Raw genomic sequence first — 16,420 nt, 5'->3', positions numbered from 1 at the left:
TTCCTGTGGGTAAGTTGGGTGCTACGCTCATAGTACAAGCTCCTAAGTTACGCACACCTCAAAGGCCCGCAAATGTGCTGAAGTACAACCCTAAGTACTGGGATCGTCTCCCATAATGCTCTGGAGGGAAGACATTATTTAAAGGAGTGTTTGCAGGGCATCAAGAACAACAAAAAAAAATGAGGACATATTTCTTAAGTCAGTTATTTCCCGTTTTTCGAACAAAGAAATGTTCTGTGAGGACAAAAGCAACAACTTTGGAGGAAGTGAAGAAATCAGGGTTAGCCCCGGCATCCCACACAGTGAAGAAACTGTGGCTTCCTCACCTGGGCAACCCCTGGCCTGCCCACCTGGCCCAAGGAGGGAGTTGCCCATGCCTCTGGGTGGGCCTGTCACTTCTGAATTGAGGGTTTCTGCTCATGCCTGAAATTCTGACAGGATTCCCACAGCATAGAGCACACACAGACTTACTGCGAAAGATGTTATAGTAAAACTGCTGGCTTAGGGGTAGCCTTTTTAAAGAACATTCCACCTCCTTGCAGTTCAATTAAAATTTCAACAAAGCAAGAACTCCCTGGACATTGTTTCCAGGGCCTAACTTTTCTTGTTGGTATAGGGTAGAAAACGCACAGTCACACACATGCTGGATGACTCAGTGAAAACTCATGTTTGTAGCTCATCTCAGCGAGGATAGCCTCTGTCCTCACGAGTCACTCTAAAGTGTAATTAAGTAAATGTTCCTCCGCACAGAAATTCTGGCTGTGCAAATGCTACTGTGGACATTCAGGCACAGCGTCTTGGACAGAGGGGCACATGGGGCACAGACGCTTGACCGCAGTCAGGATAGCTGGCGGTCATGGAGGTGGCGGGTTTAGTTCACACAAATCAGTGTTGCCGAGTGGAAGCAGGTTTAGCCTGCTGGCCCCCTGGGTGTCCAGTAGCACGTCTGCAAACATGAGTCTCGTCATCAGAGGCATGATGCTCCCAAGCGGTCATTGCTCCTGGGCCCCAGGGGGCTTTGCCTCCTCAGCTCCAGAGATGATACACTAGTTTGCACTGAGGGCTGGTGGGGAGAGAAGTCTTGTCTCCCTCGCCTGAAGTTGGGCGTTCACTTCCTGGGAGATCACTCTTCCCCTCTTCCTCCTCCTGTCTCCTCTTGCTGATGGTGCAGGGAAGGAAGAAGAAAGACCCTGTGGTAAGAGGATGCTGCTTACACCCAGGAAGCACTGGGCTGTGACACCAGAGGTCCAGGCAGAGGAGCCTCAACAATCGGTCACCCAGCAAGCAGCCAGTGGCTCGTTGATCCAGCCGTTCCCCTCCATCCTTGCTGCCTGGACACACATTTGTCCCTGGAATGCACAGTTGGTGGTGTGGTCCTAGGCCTCATGTCTTCATCAACTCAGGAAAATGCCTCAGCTAGAACCGCCTGCTAGCACGTAAATTGAACAAGTGACAGAACACTCATTCTTCCACGGTGCAGGCAGTTTCTTCCTCAGTTCCAGCTGCTTCTCTTCTATCTGGTTCTCCTCTGTTCCAGCTACTCCTCCTGTCCTAGCTGTTCCTCCTCTGTTCCAGCTGCTCCCCCTGTTCTATCTGGTTCTCCTCTTCAACCAGTGGTAACTGAGCAGCTATTTCTCGTGAGGTGAGGTGGGGGGAGCTATTTCTTGATTAGCCACATAAGGGTACTGCTTTTATTCCTGGCCATTTTAATATTGTAGCCCCAGGACCTCAGACCCCTCCTCTCACTCTCCCACAGTCTGCAAGCTGAATTCAAGAAAAGCCCACATGAATGACCTACTCAACTAGGAAGCTGTCTAGTAAGAAAAGTGCCACATGAAGGTGTTATCTGCTTCCCCATCCATGTGAGAGAGCTTGGGCTCAGTGCAGAATTAAAACATTAAAACACTTGGGCACCCAAAGATTTTACAAGTAGCGATGTATTCTAGAAAATATTTGGACATACATGAAAAGATTCAGTCTCAAGGATACTGTAATCAATCAACTGGTAAAGGGACAGACAAAATGTGGTCCACCACACAATGGGATGAGACCCATGGAAGGGGTGACACAGGCGACATCAGCAAAAGTAGTTGTGCTGAGTGAAAGAAGATAGACACAAGACACCCTGCAGTGTCTCATTCCATTTGTACAAATGGTCAGGACTGTAGACAGGTGGCTGTGAGGAGTGGGAGTAGGGATTCACAATACATGGGCACGAGGGGTCTTTCTGGAGGGATGGAAATGTTCTAAAACCGACCTGTGGTGATGGTTGCACCACTTGGTAAAATTGCTAAAAATCTTAATTATATACTTGAAAGGAGTGAGTTTTAGTATATGTAAAATATAGCTCAATAAAGTTGTTTTATTTTTTTAATTTTTTTAAGGTTTATTCATTTTTCAGAGACAGAGCGTGAGTGGGGGAGGGGCAGAGAGAGAGGAAGACACAGAATCCAAGGCAAGTTCCAGGCTCCGAGCTGTCAGCACAGAGCCTGACGCAGGGCCTGAACTCCCAGACTGCTAGATCATGACCTGAGCTGAATTCGGACGCTTAACTGACTGAGCCACCCAGGCGCCCCTCAATAAAGTTGTTTCAAATATATATATATACATATATATATATGTATATATATATATGTCTTAAATATATATATTTGTGTGTGCGTGTTAAATATATAGAGGGAGAGGGAGAGAATGCTGTCGACTTTTCTGGTCCAACTGTAATGAGAAAACTCTTCACAGAGTTGTGAGACACTAGCACTGAAAGAAGTTACAGAAGAAGCTGAGGGACAGGAAAGCAAAGCCTGGATTGGTTCAGGGTGCCCCACAGGGTCTTAGGTGCCAACCAGCTCTGGCCAAGACCATCCTTCCCCCACTGGGGCAACACAGACCCTGGAGGATTGCAAGGCGGGGGTATTGAATCTGTTTGTCTGTGTTATGGCTCATCTCCTGTGAAGTGCGGTGTGGAAACAGGGCTGAGGAGCAAGCCCAAAAGCCATGGCCACTGCCATCTCCTCCAGACTGATGTACGAACATGAGCCCTTCCCTCTAGGGTGATACAGGAGAGCCAGGTCCCCCCTCTCTGGGGTGATGCAGGAGGGGGAGGCACCCCCAATATGATGATGCCTGCCCTCAGGGTGCTGTCACCCTCTGTGGATATATTTTGATGATACTCTTTGGGAAATCTGTATGAGAAAATAAAGTAGGATGACATTATTCAATATAACAATTTTCTCCCTGGAGTACCTGTGTGGCTCAGTTGGTTAAGCATCCAGGCCTCGATTTCAGCTCAGGTCATGTTCTTATGGTTTGTGAGTTCAGGCTCCACATTGGACTCTGCACTGACCGTGCAGAACCTGCTTTGGATTCTCTCTCTCTCTCTCTCTCTCTCTCTCTCTCTCTCTCTGTCTCTCAAAATAGATAAATAAACCTAAAAAAAATTCCCCTGAAGTGTGTTTAGGTACTGAGCACTCTTGATGCAACTAGAATAATCAGTTTTTACATATCTGTTCATGCCCTACTTTTCTAGAATGCACCTGTCCTGTAAGGTATGGCATGCTGACGTTTCCCTCCCACCAAAAATGGAACAAGTTCCCATTAGACCCCCTACTTTCACACGTGACTCCCTCCTTGTGTTTGTGGCAAGTTGAGCAGCTGCCTTCAACCCAGAGAAACAATTCGTCTTTGGGTGTCTTTCTGTTGTCCAGCCAGTGTTAACACCAACAGCAACGCTTTCCGGGCTCGTGCTCCTGGCTGGATTTCAGATGTGCTTGTTGAGCCGTTGTGCCCAGAGGGAGAAGGACAGCCGCCCAGCACAGGAGACCTGCCCAAGCAGGTACCCAGGAATGTGCTGGAGGTCAGCCAGGAGCTCCTGCAGTCCGGGGTCGTCGTCCTCCCAGGTAAGCATGGCCACCTGACTCTGTTTGGGCAGCTATAACAAAACACCACAGACTGGATACCTTGTAGACAGCAGACCTCTATTTCTCTATTCTGGAAGCTGATAGTCCAAGATTCCAGCACAGTTAGGTTCTAGTGAGGGCCCCTCTTCCTGGTTCACACTCAACACCTTTTTCACTGTGTCCTCACATCGTGGAAGGGGCAAGGGAGCTCTCTGGGGTCTTTTTTTAAGGCATAAATTCCATTCATGGGACGCCACTCTCAAAATGTAAGCAACTCCAAAAGGCCACACGGGGGTTAGGTTTCACCGTAAGGATTTGGGGGAACACAAACATGCAGCCCTTAGCAATGCCCACCTCCCTTTTAGGTGAGCACGGCTGCCACCTGCGCAGGTGACCTCCTCTCCTGGCGGATCTCACATCTAAGCCAACACGTCAACAGTGTGCAGGCTCTAGCGTGGTATTTCCCAAGCTTGAGGCCATGCATGTCCCCACTGAGCTTCCCCCTTTCACGATGCCCTCTGTCTCTGCAGGGACCCGGGATCACCAAGGGAGAGCAGTGGTACAGGTCTGCACAACGAGCCCGCTCTGGTCCAGCAGACACAGCTCCAGCGCCGAGCTGACCCGCCTGTTGCGGTACCTCCACGGCATCCCCAGGTGGGACTGAGGCAGGTTCCCCCCCTTTCAGACCTTTGGGGTAATGCAGTGCAAGCTTCATGCAGGGGTCTCTGTCTGCAATCTCGAGGGCCCCTCGTGGCATGGGCAGCAAGCTCCCACCTGCCCTTCGGGCTCCTGCCAACTGGCCCCACCTCCCGTCCCCCCACCCCTCTTTTCCAGGTCCTCGGCTGTCCCTCGTGTGTTCCTCTCCTCCTGCTCACCCTGACCTCTCCCCACTGAATCAAGGCTCTGACACACACTCGAGCCCTGAATTCTGTGTTGCTCTGCAGTGTTCAGTACTTGCTCTAAGCATTATGTTTTACACTCCATGTCTTTTGGGATAAAGACCTGAACTGATATAAACAGAATATTTAGAATAAGTAGGTGAAGAAATCATACCAATGAGTAGTACCTGGTTCCCAGAAGCAGGAAGGACCGATGCATTCTAAGTGAGCCTTATGTTCAGCTTGGCAATGCCACATGCCAGGAAGCAAGTACAAGCTCCTCGAGACAGACATGACCTCCCTGGCACAAAATTCTGGGAAACCACACCTCCTGGATCCTGCGTGACAACAACGTGTGGAACAGGTCTGCATAGGTGAAGTTCTCTGGAGCATGGCTTCAGATCTCTTACGGACCAAGGACAGAGACGGGAGAGCGGGAGTCAAGGGTGGCTGAAGCGTGTTCTTTTGTAGTACTTGACCCCATCAGATGCAGGCATGGTTTGGATGGCCCTTGTGGTGCCCAGACCAAGAGTCCCCTAGGTGCTGGGTGGAGGCAGCCTGTGGAGGCGGCGGCATTGCCCAGCCCTCGAGCTTGGTTCTAAGGTCAGATAGCCCGGCTCCAAATCCCAGCTGTGCCCTTACTGGCTAGGGTGGATGGTGCAACTCCATAAGCCTGTTTCCTCCGCATAACCGGGGATGGTACTAGTTGTCTCAAAGGTGCACAGAGGGATTAGAAATCATCTGTGTAAAGTACGTAGAGTCCAGAGCATCATTTTTGTGACCCATCCCACGATGCAGTCTCCCTAAGTGCCAGTGACAGAATGCATATCACATGAGGTGAGCTCATGTGGGAAACATGTTGCATGAAGCCTCATCACATGTGATCTTTGCTCTTTGTGCTGCCTCAACTTTATATTGAAATTTCTTCTGAAATAGCATAGGTAGAATCAGTGCGGGAACAATTAGGCAGGAAAAGAAAGTGTGCTCCCTGACCCCCCCTTTCCCAGAGCAAGGTTCCCCGTTATCTGATGACGGGCCCTCAGATGAGCCTGGGATTTCAAACTTAACTTTCAGCACAGATTTCAAAATACAAAAAAAATACCCTGAAAAAAAAAATACAGATTCACCCTCACATTAGCTTATACTTAGTGAACCTCAGGTAAACACCAAAACTCTAAGTTAATGGCATTTTGTATTTGCCAAAAGCTTTCCTTTAAGGGAGGGTCAAGAATTGACTTGGGGCCACACTGGAAAGCAATTCTGATTGACAAGGACGAAAGCCTCCTGTACTTTTTGGGGTGTGTACCATTCTGTATGCTCAGCCTGGTTTACCTGTAAGGCCGAGTGCTGTTCTCTCCCTTCTATAATGAAACACCAACAATAGGGGCTAGGGTACCAGTAGGGATTGGCAGGGCCAAGACTTGACCTTGGTTCTGCAGCCCTGTGACTTTTCCACAGAAAATTCAGATGACTCCACTCCCCTCCCAGAGCAGATATGTTCACCAGCTCGTGAAGCTCCGGGGGAAAGCCTACGTCGAGGAAAACCTAAATTATCTAAAGCACTTAGCGTAATTCAGGCTGGAGCCTCATGGCTTGGCTGATTGTTTCTCCACAAGCATTGTAACTTGGTTAGCATCCTGATTGCCTATTGCACCTTGAGGAGCTGAAATCCACCTTGTGGGATATGACACGAGACTTCGGCGGTCAGAATGAAGTACCCGAGGTGTCAGCACTCATTACTAGGAAGAGTGCCCAGCAGTGTGTGGTCAACTGTTACTGCAGCTGAGTTATAGGGTGAGCGTGCCTTGTGGATAGACTTCCATCAAACTCTTAGATACACAGAATCTTAAAATTAGAGTGGATCTTGGCTGTCATCCATCTAACGTCCTGTGCAATGGAGGAATCCATCCATCCGTCTATCCATCTACCACTTACTTGGGAATACAAAAGAGGACAGGATATGGGTCTTACCCTCTAGGAGACACTCATGTGAACGAACCCAAACTGTCGTGTCTCCCGACATAAGACAAGCCCACAGTGCTGGGAGGGAGCTGCAGCCTCAGCCGGGGGTGGGGACTTCCCGACATGTCTGTGTCCTTGAGCATGGCGAGTGTCTGCAGACAAGAAGGGAAGGACATTCTGAGCAGAAGGAAGAACATACACAAAGCCCCAGAGCAGCTGGTCACTTTCTGAGCAGGAGGCAGGAGTGGGGACTGAAGACTCCATGTGGGCAGCCTGTGCCCCTGGCATGAAGGCCACACTTACCCAGCCTGCTGCAGATGGAGAGGCCAGGGTGGCGCAGGAACGCAGTCCGCAGAAATGCAGACCCAGGGTGTCTAGGGCAGGTCTGCACATTGCCAGGGGCCCCAGGGGAGCCAGGCTGGGGGCGGCTGCAGGCTGCCTGTGAGGCAGGGGGCGGAGCAGTTAAGCCAGCCAGCTCCATCTACCACAGGAGGCAGGCAGAGAGAGAAGCAAGTTTTGTGTGGGGGTTCACGCTGGGTGGTCTGGGGGCATTCCCCCCCTTCTAATCCCGAACTGGTGTTTACACGGGAACGAGTCAGTGGATCCCTCCCAGCCAGTGGAGGACCCAGCAGTCCTCGAACCCAGGAAGCAGCCCCCAGGGAAGGGCTGGCTTGTCCCCTCAGCGGCCTCCCCTTCAGCAAAGCTGCCAAGTGGATGAGATGGGTGGAGGAGAGCGTGTGGTCTGGAGCCTGCAGGGGTAAGTTCCCACGCTGAGCAAGCCTGTGTGATGGCGGCAAGACCTGGTCCTGCCTCTGAGGCCAGAAGCAGACTTTGAGACGCAGATGCAGGCACCAGGGGAGACTTCAGGGATGAAGAGAGAGCGGGGTGGGGGTGTCAGAAGAGGGAGGCCACTGGGGACCAGGAGGGACACCGGAAGTGGAAGTGGGCGTCCTGCCTGGCTCCTGACAGCACTGCCGGGACCGCTCCCAGAGACTTAGACTCCAGTGCTCCAGCCACCAGGAGGCAACGTGGTTTCTGCAGCAGAGGAGGCCTGGGCGCTAAGCTGGCAGGCTGAGGGGGGCGCTGAGATGGGGGTGTTCTCCCAGCTTGTCTTTCCTGAATCCGGCTTTGATGCTGGAACACCACTCTCTACTCTGGCCTCAGTACACTCGCTTCCCCGAGAAGCACCCCCTTCAGAAGTATTCTTTTTTTTTTTTTTTTTTTTAATTTTTTTTTTCAACGTTTATTTATTTTTGGGAGAGAGAGAGACAGAGCATGAACGGGGGAGGGGCAGAGAGAGAGGGAGACACAGAATCGGAAACAGGCTCCAGGCTCTGAGCCATCAGCCCAGAGCCTGACGTGGGGCTCGAACTCACGCACCGCGAGATCGTGACCTGAGCTGAAGTCGGACGCTTAACCGACTGCGCCACCCAGGCGCCCCCAGAAGTATTCTTTAGCAGCCACGCCGAAATTGAACACACCCTGACTGTGGGGCACACTCGCCCTTTTGGCTAGGACATGGCTTTGCTGTGATGTGCAGTTCGACCAGCTTTGTGTGAGCGGGCCGGAGTGAGCATGCTGTCTCAGACCAGCACCCACACATACGGCTGAGGTAGAATATTAGTGATCCTGGAAGGTGGGGCTGGAGAAGCTTGCCAAGGAACAGAAACTTTGGGAATAGATACATCGCCTCGCCCTAGCCTATTGTTTTGTCCTATTTAGATCTAAAGTTTAGGGGCGCCTGGGTGGCTCAGTCAGTTAAGCGTCCAACTCTTGATTTCAGCTCAGGTCATGATCTCATGGCTTGTGAGATCAAGCCCCGTGTCGGGCTCTGTGCTGACAGCATGGCCTTCTTGGGATTCTCTCTCTCCCTCTCTCTCTGCCCACCCCCCCTCAAAATAAATAAACTTTAAAAAAATAACTAAAGCTTACCATCATCACAGTGGGGAAAGAGCATTTTTTTAAACTTAAAAAAAATTTAATGTTTATTTTTGAGAGAGACAGAGCACAAGTGGGGGAGGGGCAGAGAGAGAGAGAGAGAGAGAGAGAGAGAGACAAGAATCCGAAGCAGGCCCCAGGCTCTGAGCTGTCAGCACAGAGCCCGACGTGGGGCTCCAACCCACAAACCAGGAGATCATGACCTGAGTTGCAGTCAACACTTAACCAACTGAGCCACCCAGGTGTCCCCTTTTTTGTTTTTGTTTTGTTTTAGAGAAAAAGTGTACGAGCAGGGTGAGAAGGGAGGCAGAGGGGATCTTAAGCTCCATGCTCAGCATTGAGCCCGATGTGGGGCTCAATCCCACAACCTTGGGATAATGACCTAACCAAAGTCAATAGTCAGACACTCAACCAACTGAGCCTCCCAGGCACCCCAGAGCTTTTAAGTGGGGTTGTGAAAAGCACCTGGCAGTATTTTCAGCTTTAGAGGATGTTCTGCTGTCCCACTTTAGCTCTGAAAATGTGATGAGCCAAATGACTGGTCTTGAGAACAGCCTGGTCCTTGTTCACGCCATCAGAGTGAATTCCATGTCGTATTAAAGCCTGAACAAACAATCAAAGCTCTGGGGGAGGGTGGTGGGGAGAGAAAGCAACCCCAGGAGATGCAAACGTGCGGCCAGCTCCACTTGCCTGGAGAGGCTATCGGACAGGACTGACCCACCACAATGGGCTCCACTGCCCTTTCTCCCCCCAGCAAGCATCTTGATTCCTCAGAAAGTATAGACATGTGTCAGGAATCTCGAACTTGTAGAGCCAGGGGCATCTAGGCAAGGATGTATCTTCCTGAGAGATGAAGAAGCTCATTTTGGAAGAGATTTCACCTGCAATGGTTAACACAGTCTTTCTGTCTCCAGGAAGGAGGTGCGGGAGCTGGGGCTGGTCATTCTGGTGGATGCTCGCAAGGGTCCGGCCACGCCTGCTCTCTCCCGGGCCCTGGCAGGACTTCAGGTGAGTCAGGGCAACTCCTGTCCTTGGGGGACTTAGCATCTCAAGGCTGTGTGGGCCACAAGGGGCGCCTTCATGACCCAGGAGCAGCTGAGAATGAATCTCAGGATGAGGTGAGCGTCCTGAGCGTAGACACCGAAAGCAGCCAAGAGCCCACTCCTGTATCCATCAACAGTGTGCTCCCTCGAGGTCAGGCAGTTACCAGGTAGGAGTTTCCTGCCCACCTCCTGGGGTTACCACTGCAGACCTTAAAAGAGGACCAGCCAGGACCGGCCCATGCAGGCATGACCCCTTCCCTCCACAGCAGCTCCTATCCGGCGTCATGTGCAAAGCACTGTGCTGGGGTCTGGGGTCCCACCTTCTCCCTCAGTTAAGAGCTGTTCTCTCTGTTGGGGCTCTGCTAACGCTGCCAGACTCGGGTCACCGCTCTATCCAGATTCCTGAGTCTGGGGACGTCAAATGGAAGTTCTTCCCGGGAAAGACTCCATGGTAGAGGATGGGGCACATCTGGAAGTGCACGGGGTCAGCTAGAGAGCAGTGTGTGGGGAAAGGAGAGAAGAGCCCCGGGCAGGCAGGCCGACTATGCGTGGAGCAGGGGCTGGGAGAGGCCAGGCCTAGGTGGGAGCGCGGCAGCGGGGAAGGTTAGCAGCAGAGGACGTGCCTGGTCAGGGTGCTGGCGGTGGTGCAACCCCTGTCGCATGCACGAGTGAAGTAGCATATTCCCGAGGAAGAAACAGCCGACCCAGAGGTGCAGGTCAGGGCAAGAGCTGGCTCTCAGAACAGAGCTCACTGCATTTCAGTGGGAGAAGCGGGCTCTCAGCAGAAGGGTGCACAGTGCCTACCTTCAAAGCCCAAGTCAGCAGCTCTAACACGGAGGGACAGGTTTGACGTGCTAAAATTCAGTTTCCACGAAGCACTTTGGAAGCACATAATCCCTGTTGCTCATTTCCCCTGCTTTCAACCAACGGCTCGGCTCAAAAATCAGAATCCAGGATATAATCCAATTTGATGCTCATATTCTGCTCAAGGCTTTGAAATCCCTTTGAGGTTCTGTTTTGTTTTTTTTTTAACCACGTGCAATTTTGTATACCAACAAAGACTGAGAAGTTGCTGGAAGTCTTCTGGGAAGTTAGGGGAATGTCCGCTTTTCGAACATTTTGAGGGAAGGTCTGCTGAAAGGATGAACAGCCGTGTTGGTGACTACAGGGTTTCCCAGGCGTCCTGTGATTTTGCAGAAAGAAGGTGTTAATCTGGAGGCCTGGGCATGGCAACCAGAGTGGACAGTAGGGTGTGCTTTATGTGTGTCTGAGACGCACCCTCCTCAGGAGCGAATGCCTCACACCAGTTAATCACCTCAGCACCCTATACGTTGCAACTTGTGAAAGCAGGGGAGAAAAACAACTTTTCTTTGGTTTTGCCTTCAAAACCAAGCTAAAATGTCACTGTGGCTGACCTGAGTTTGAAGCCGCAACCGGAAGTTGTGACCGGATTCCTAGAAAGCGTCTGTCTGCTTCCTGTGCTGGTGGGAACAGCTCGCCGTCCTGATGAGGGGGTGTGGGGGCTGCCCAGTCGGCCAGCAGAGTCCAGCCGGAGCGTGAGGGAGCGTCTCTCGGCCTCCGCCTGCCTGCCGCCCGCGCTGTCTCCTCAGAGTGTCCTCCACCCTCAGCCCCAGGGGTGGCCGAGGGGAAGGGGTCCTGCTTCTCATATGCTGGGTCCCCGGGCTCCTCCTCCTCGGACCTTTTCCAGCCCCGCTCATCCGGGTCACTTTTGTCCTTACTGCCTGGAGGCGCCTTTTGATGAGGAGGGCTTGAAACTTGTTTTCAGGGAAGCCTGGAATCCAGCAGCAACTTGCCGCCAGGCCCAGGACAACACCCTCCCAGGCCAGCTGGTGGTGATGGAGCCTCTGGCTCTTCGCCGGCGGGGAGGCTGGGGGGGGCGGGGGGGGCACGTGCGGGGCGAGTCTGAACCCTGTGGCCAGAGCCCTGTGAGGCCGGTGGGGGCTGTGCTGGGGCACCTTTCACAGCAAGGGACTCAGGGAACTCTGATAGCGCCTTGTCATTCCCGGACCGGTATTGAGAGACGAGGTACAGATTCCAGGGCAGGATCGTGGGCACACACCCGGGCAGGTGCACAGTGAGGCCCTGTGCCCAGGGTGGGGCTGGTCCGGAGGGATCAGTATCACCATCTCCGCTCCCGCAGGATGTCCCTGTGCTGCGCCCAGCATGGCACTGACTTTGTGAGGGGTTACTTGAGTCCTAGGAAGAACGCTGCACACGCAGCCGCCTCGCCGTGCTGTGTCATATGCATGATGCGTGTGGGACCTGGAGCACAGCGGGGCTGCGTGACCAGGAAGATGCTGACGCAAGTCTGCAGCGTCTGCGGGCATTTCCTGAAGTCAGGACTGTGGCGGTTCTGCTGCTTTGGCACCCGATAAAAACTTGCAACGTAAGTGTCTGGTCTCAAACAGAGATGGCTGAGCCCTCCTTGCCGATGCACAGGCTCAGCGTCTGCTTGTTCTGCTGTGCGTGAGACCCAGGCAGGGCCCACGTGTAGGCCTAGAGCCCTTCAGCTGTCGACCAGAACCGCTTACCTTTTATCTTTGTAAACACACCCCTTCCCGACGTTTCTGTTCGTTCAGACTTCCCTTAAGTCCTGTGCCACTTGGGTCCCACAGCGGGACAATGAGCCCCAAGTAAGATGGCCCCCTCCACCCACAGTTCTCCCCAAGCAGAACCTGGAGAAACTTCTGCTGCATCTGTAACTTTTTATCAGAAGCAAATCTTGTAAGGAACTTCAGGAAATCAACTTCTCTTCCGTTGTCTGGATGCTGGCATTTGGACTGCCCTGAGGCCTGGAGGCTTCCCGTTGTGGCAGGTGTCGGCCTCCCAGCCCCCTGGCTTTGGCTCAGCAACAGCAGGGTTTGTTCTCCGAGTGAGAGGCATGAACATAAGCTCGAGTTTGAGGGTTATGCTTCCATTTTCAATTTCATTCCTGAGTTATATACAGAAGTAGTTAAATTTTCTCACAGAAACTACCTCAATAAACTATACTTCAGCTTTTTTGTAATTATTAAAGTTCAAATACCATCAGAAGCTTTCCATTTCAAAAAGTAACTAATGATTTCTTCTTTTCTTGGTAGAAGAAAATGCTAACAATTGCTGATTCCTACCCCATCCACAGCGCAACTTCTGCAAACTGATACCGACAATTGTCCTAAGGCACTAATTGTGTTCTCACTTCTTGGCAATAGCGACAAACCCTAATAGTAAAAATTCACTCAAGGAGTTATATATGAGAAATATAAAACACTTTGCAAAACTGTTTGTAGTTTTAATTCCTTATAACTGAAAATTGTAGCTAAACTGCGTGAGAGAAATAGAATATGACCATGAAATAAAAAAGCAAGAATATTTTTCTATGGGTTTTTCTATGGCTTATTCACTCAACAAATATTTATGGAATGTCATCCACAAGAAGTCACATAAAAATGTAAATATATAAGATGAATTTGATACAAATAAAAAATATCAGTAATTTCTGAGGCCTATCCAGTCAAAATAGCGGATCAAAATCGGAGATTACAAAAAGTGTAAACTCTGTTTATCACTATGAGAAACTATTAAAAAGTAAAGCTTTGGGGAATATGAGTGAAGGAGCACTATGTACATAAAAGAATTTCATTGCTGAACAATCTGGCCTCAATACAATCTAGCAAACAGAAACGGAAAAGGTTTGTTTAAAGTCATAAACACATCAAAAAAAAAAAACAAACAAGTAAGGTTGGAACAATTGGACATCTCTATGCAAAAGAAGCAAAAATCCTCAACACATACCTCATACAATATAAAAAATTACACGTGGCTCATAGATCTTCATGTACAATCTAAGACTACAAAAGCATCAGAAGGAAACAGGAGAAAATCTTCGTGTCCTTGGTCAGGTAAAGATTTCTTAGCTACGACAACACCATGATCCTAAAAGAAAAACAGGGTAAGTTGGACTTCATCAAAATGGAAAACTTTTCCTCAAAAGTCACCATTACTAAAATGAAAATGCAAGCCGCGAGGCAGGAGAAAATGCAAAACAGATCTGATAAAGTTCTGATCTGTATATATCTGGAATATACAAAATCTCCAAACCCAGTAATAAGACAAACAACCCAATGAAATAAGGGCAAAGATTTAAACACACTTCACCAAAGAAGACATATGAATGGGAAATAAGCACATACAAATGTGTTCAACATCAGCAGTCATTGGAGAAATGCAACTTAAAACCAGAATGAGGTAACACACACACACACGCACACACACACACACGCACACACACGCACACACAACAAAACTTGGCAATAGCAAGGGCTTGGCATTGCTCATGGAAATGCAAAATGGCACAGGCACTCTGGTTTCTTCAGAAGTTAGACATGCATTTATCATATGACCCAACAAATCCTACTGCTAGATATTTACCAAGAGGAATGAAAACTCACGTTCACATGGAGTTTATAGTAGCTTTATTTATGATTGCCACAAACTGGAAATAACCCACATGTCCTCCAGCTGGTGAATGGGTGAATGCATGCTATGGAATACTACTACATGGTAGAAAGAAATGAACTACTGACATCTACAGCATGGATGCATCTCAGATGCATTGTGGTAAGTAAAAGAAGTCAATACTATATGAATCTACGTATTTGATATCCTAAAAAGACAAACTTACTGAGATAGAAAACAGATCAGTAGCTGCCAGAGGTTGGTGGGCTCAACAAAGGAGATAAGGTAATTTGGGGGACGCTAAACTGTTGTGTATCTTGACTGTGGTGGTAGTTACATGACTGCAAGTTATATCGAAATTCAGAGAACTCTACATTAAAAGGGTGAATTTTATTCTATGTAAATTATAACCAATAAACTTGATTACATTAAAAATTCATAAGAGCAAGTAACTTACATTTAAGGCACAATTACATATTATGCATTCTAGGTACCAAGGAAGAAATAGTACCCACCTAACCTAGACAACTCTATAAACTCAATGAAGTAAAAAATTACAAAGCTAATCAGTATTTCTTTCTTATTTCAGAACACAGCTCCTCCCATAATTCATAGTATTGTGTTCTTGATGAATAAAGAATCAGCATTTAGGCCTGACAAGGATGGAATAATTCAGGTAATAGTTTCAGACCCTCAGCATTAGATATGACTCTGAGTGATGCATACAAGTAAATATTACAGTACCTACATGAGATAAAACAAATGGGAAGCTTCATGTAAGTTGTGACTGCATCCATATAAGAGCCTGAAAACCCATCTGTGATTCCCTCATTATTTGCAGGAGCTGTACAGAGCAAAATCTCAGAAAACTTGTGAAAATCTAATTTTTCTTATCCACCTCATTTGTTTTCTCTCTTCTTTCTTCTTGCTTCTTTCTCTTTTATCTAAAAACTCTTTATTATGCCTTGAAGGGTTTTTTGCTAGGTATGGGATTCTGGCCTGACAGTAGTTTTTTGTTTGTTTCTCCAGCACTTTACAGGTGTCGTTCTGTTGTCTTCCGGCCTCCATAGTTTCTGATGAAAAGTTTGTTGGAATTCAAATAATTGTTCATCTATAGAGTGTCATTTTCCTTTGGTTACTTCCAAGATTTTCTCTTTCTTTTCAGAAAATTGACTATAATGTGATTAGGCATGGTTTTCTTCATATTTACCCTGTTAGGTTGGGTAAACTTGAATTTTTAAATTTATGTCTATCACCAAATTTAGGAAGTTTTCATTCATTATTTCTTGAAATGTTTTTTCTGCCTCATTCTCTCCTCTTGCTCTAGGATTTCAAGTACACATACTGATATTGCCCCATAAGTTTTTGAGAATCTTTTTTTCCCCCAATTTTTTTCTCTCTCTTCTTCAGATCAGATTGTTTCTGTTGATCTGTCTTCAAGGTTACTAACTCCATACTCTATTCACCTCCATTCAGCTGTTAAGCCCATCCAATGAATTTTTAGTTCAGATATTGTATTTTTCAACTATAAAATTTCTGGTAGGTTTTAAAATACATTTTCTCTGTCTCTGCTAAGATTTCCTATCCTCTCATTAATTGCAAGCATTTTTCCTTTATACCATTGAGCATAGTCATAATTGCTACTTTAAAGTCCTTCTTTAATAATTCTAACATCCAGGTCTTTTCTGAGTTGACCTCTGTTGATTGTCATTGCCCTTGAGAACAAGTCACATTTTTTCTGCTTCTTCATATGTCCAGTAATTTTGTGTTGTATTCTGGACATGTGAATATTCTATTGAGTATTATTCAATATACTGATCTGGATTCTATTACAAACCTTTAGCATGCTGTTAACTTGGTTGCACTTGAACTGAAAACTGCCCCCTGTGTAGGTCCAGCTCATTTCTTTTTGCCTTCAGCTGCCCAGAGTCTTTCCCATGCATACTTGGTTCAGGGTCAGCCAGAGTCCTGGGTAGGGTTTACATATGACTGGAGCTCCCTTTCCCTGGCTTTCCACCTTGTGGGACTCAATGTCCACATTCCTCCCTAGCTCTATTTTCTGGATCTTCAGGCCAGAAAGATGCCTGTTTTTTATCAGAGCCTTAGTCAATCCAGTCTCAATGTGTTGGCATCCCACCTTCAGGCCAGAGCCATGCAAACAGGGAGCTCACCCCACACTGATCCTTTCATCCACGTTTCAGTTGCCTTGCTCACTAAGTCTGGCTTTGTTCACCCTCCGGAGCTT

At 48.6% G+C, this 16,420-nt stretch overlaps 1 protein-coding gene across 4 annotated transcripts in view; it reads left to right on the top strand.

Moving 5' to 3' along the window:
- Positions 1 to 16,420, top strand: part of PLEKHG4B (pleckstrin homology and RhoGEF domain containing G4B) — an 81,579-nt gene that overhangs the window by 43,480 nt on the left and 21,679 nt on the right. For all 4 annotated transcript variants that reach the window (XM_027073236.2, XM_027073249.2, XM_053213915.1 and 1 more), the window contains 4 exons: positions 3,705 to 3,896; positions 4,427 to 4,550; positions 9,589 to 9,682; positions 14,765 to 14,851. In XM_027073236.2, coding sequence (XP_026929037.2) covers positions 3,705 to 3,896; positions 4,427 to 4,550; positions 9,589 to 9,682; positions 14,765 to 14,851 — 497 coding nt within the window. The remainder of the gene's footprint in view (positions 1 to 3,704; positions 3,897 to 4,426; positions 4,551 to 9,588; positions 9,683 to 14,764; positions 14,852 to 16,420) is intronic.

Source organism: Acinonyx jubatus, unplaced genomic scaffold, assembly GCF_027475565.1.
Source record: "Acinonyx jubatus isolate Ajub_Pintada_27869175 unplaced genomic scaffold, VMU_Ajub_asm_v1.0 scaffold_20, whole genome shotgun sequence".
In the NCBI taxonomy this organism is placed as follows: Eukaryota; Metazoa; Chordata; class Mammalia; order Carnivora; family Felidae; genus Acinonyx; species Acinonyx jubatus.
This window is presented reverse-complemented; position numbering and strand designations above follow the sequence as displayed.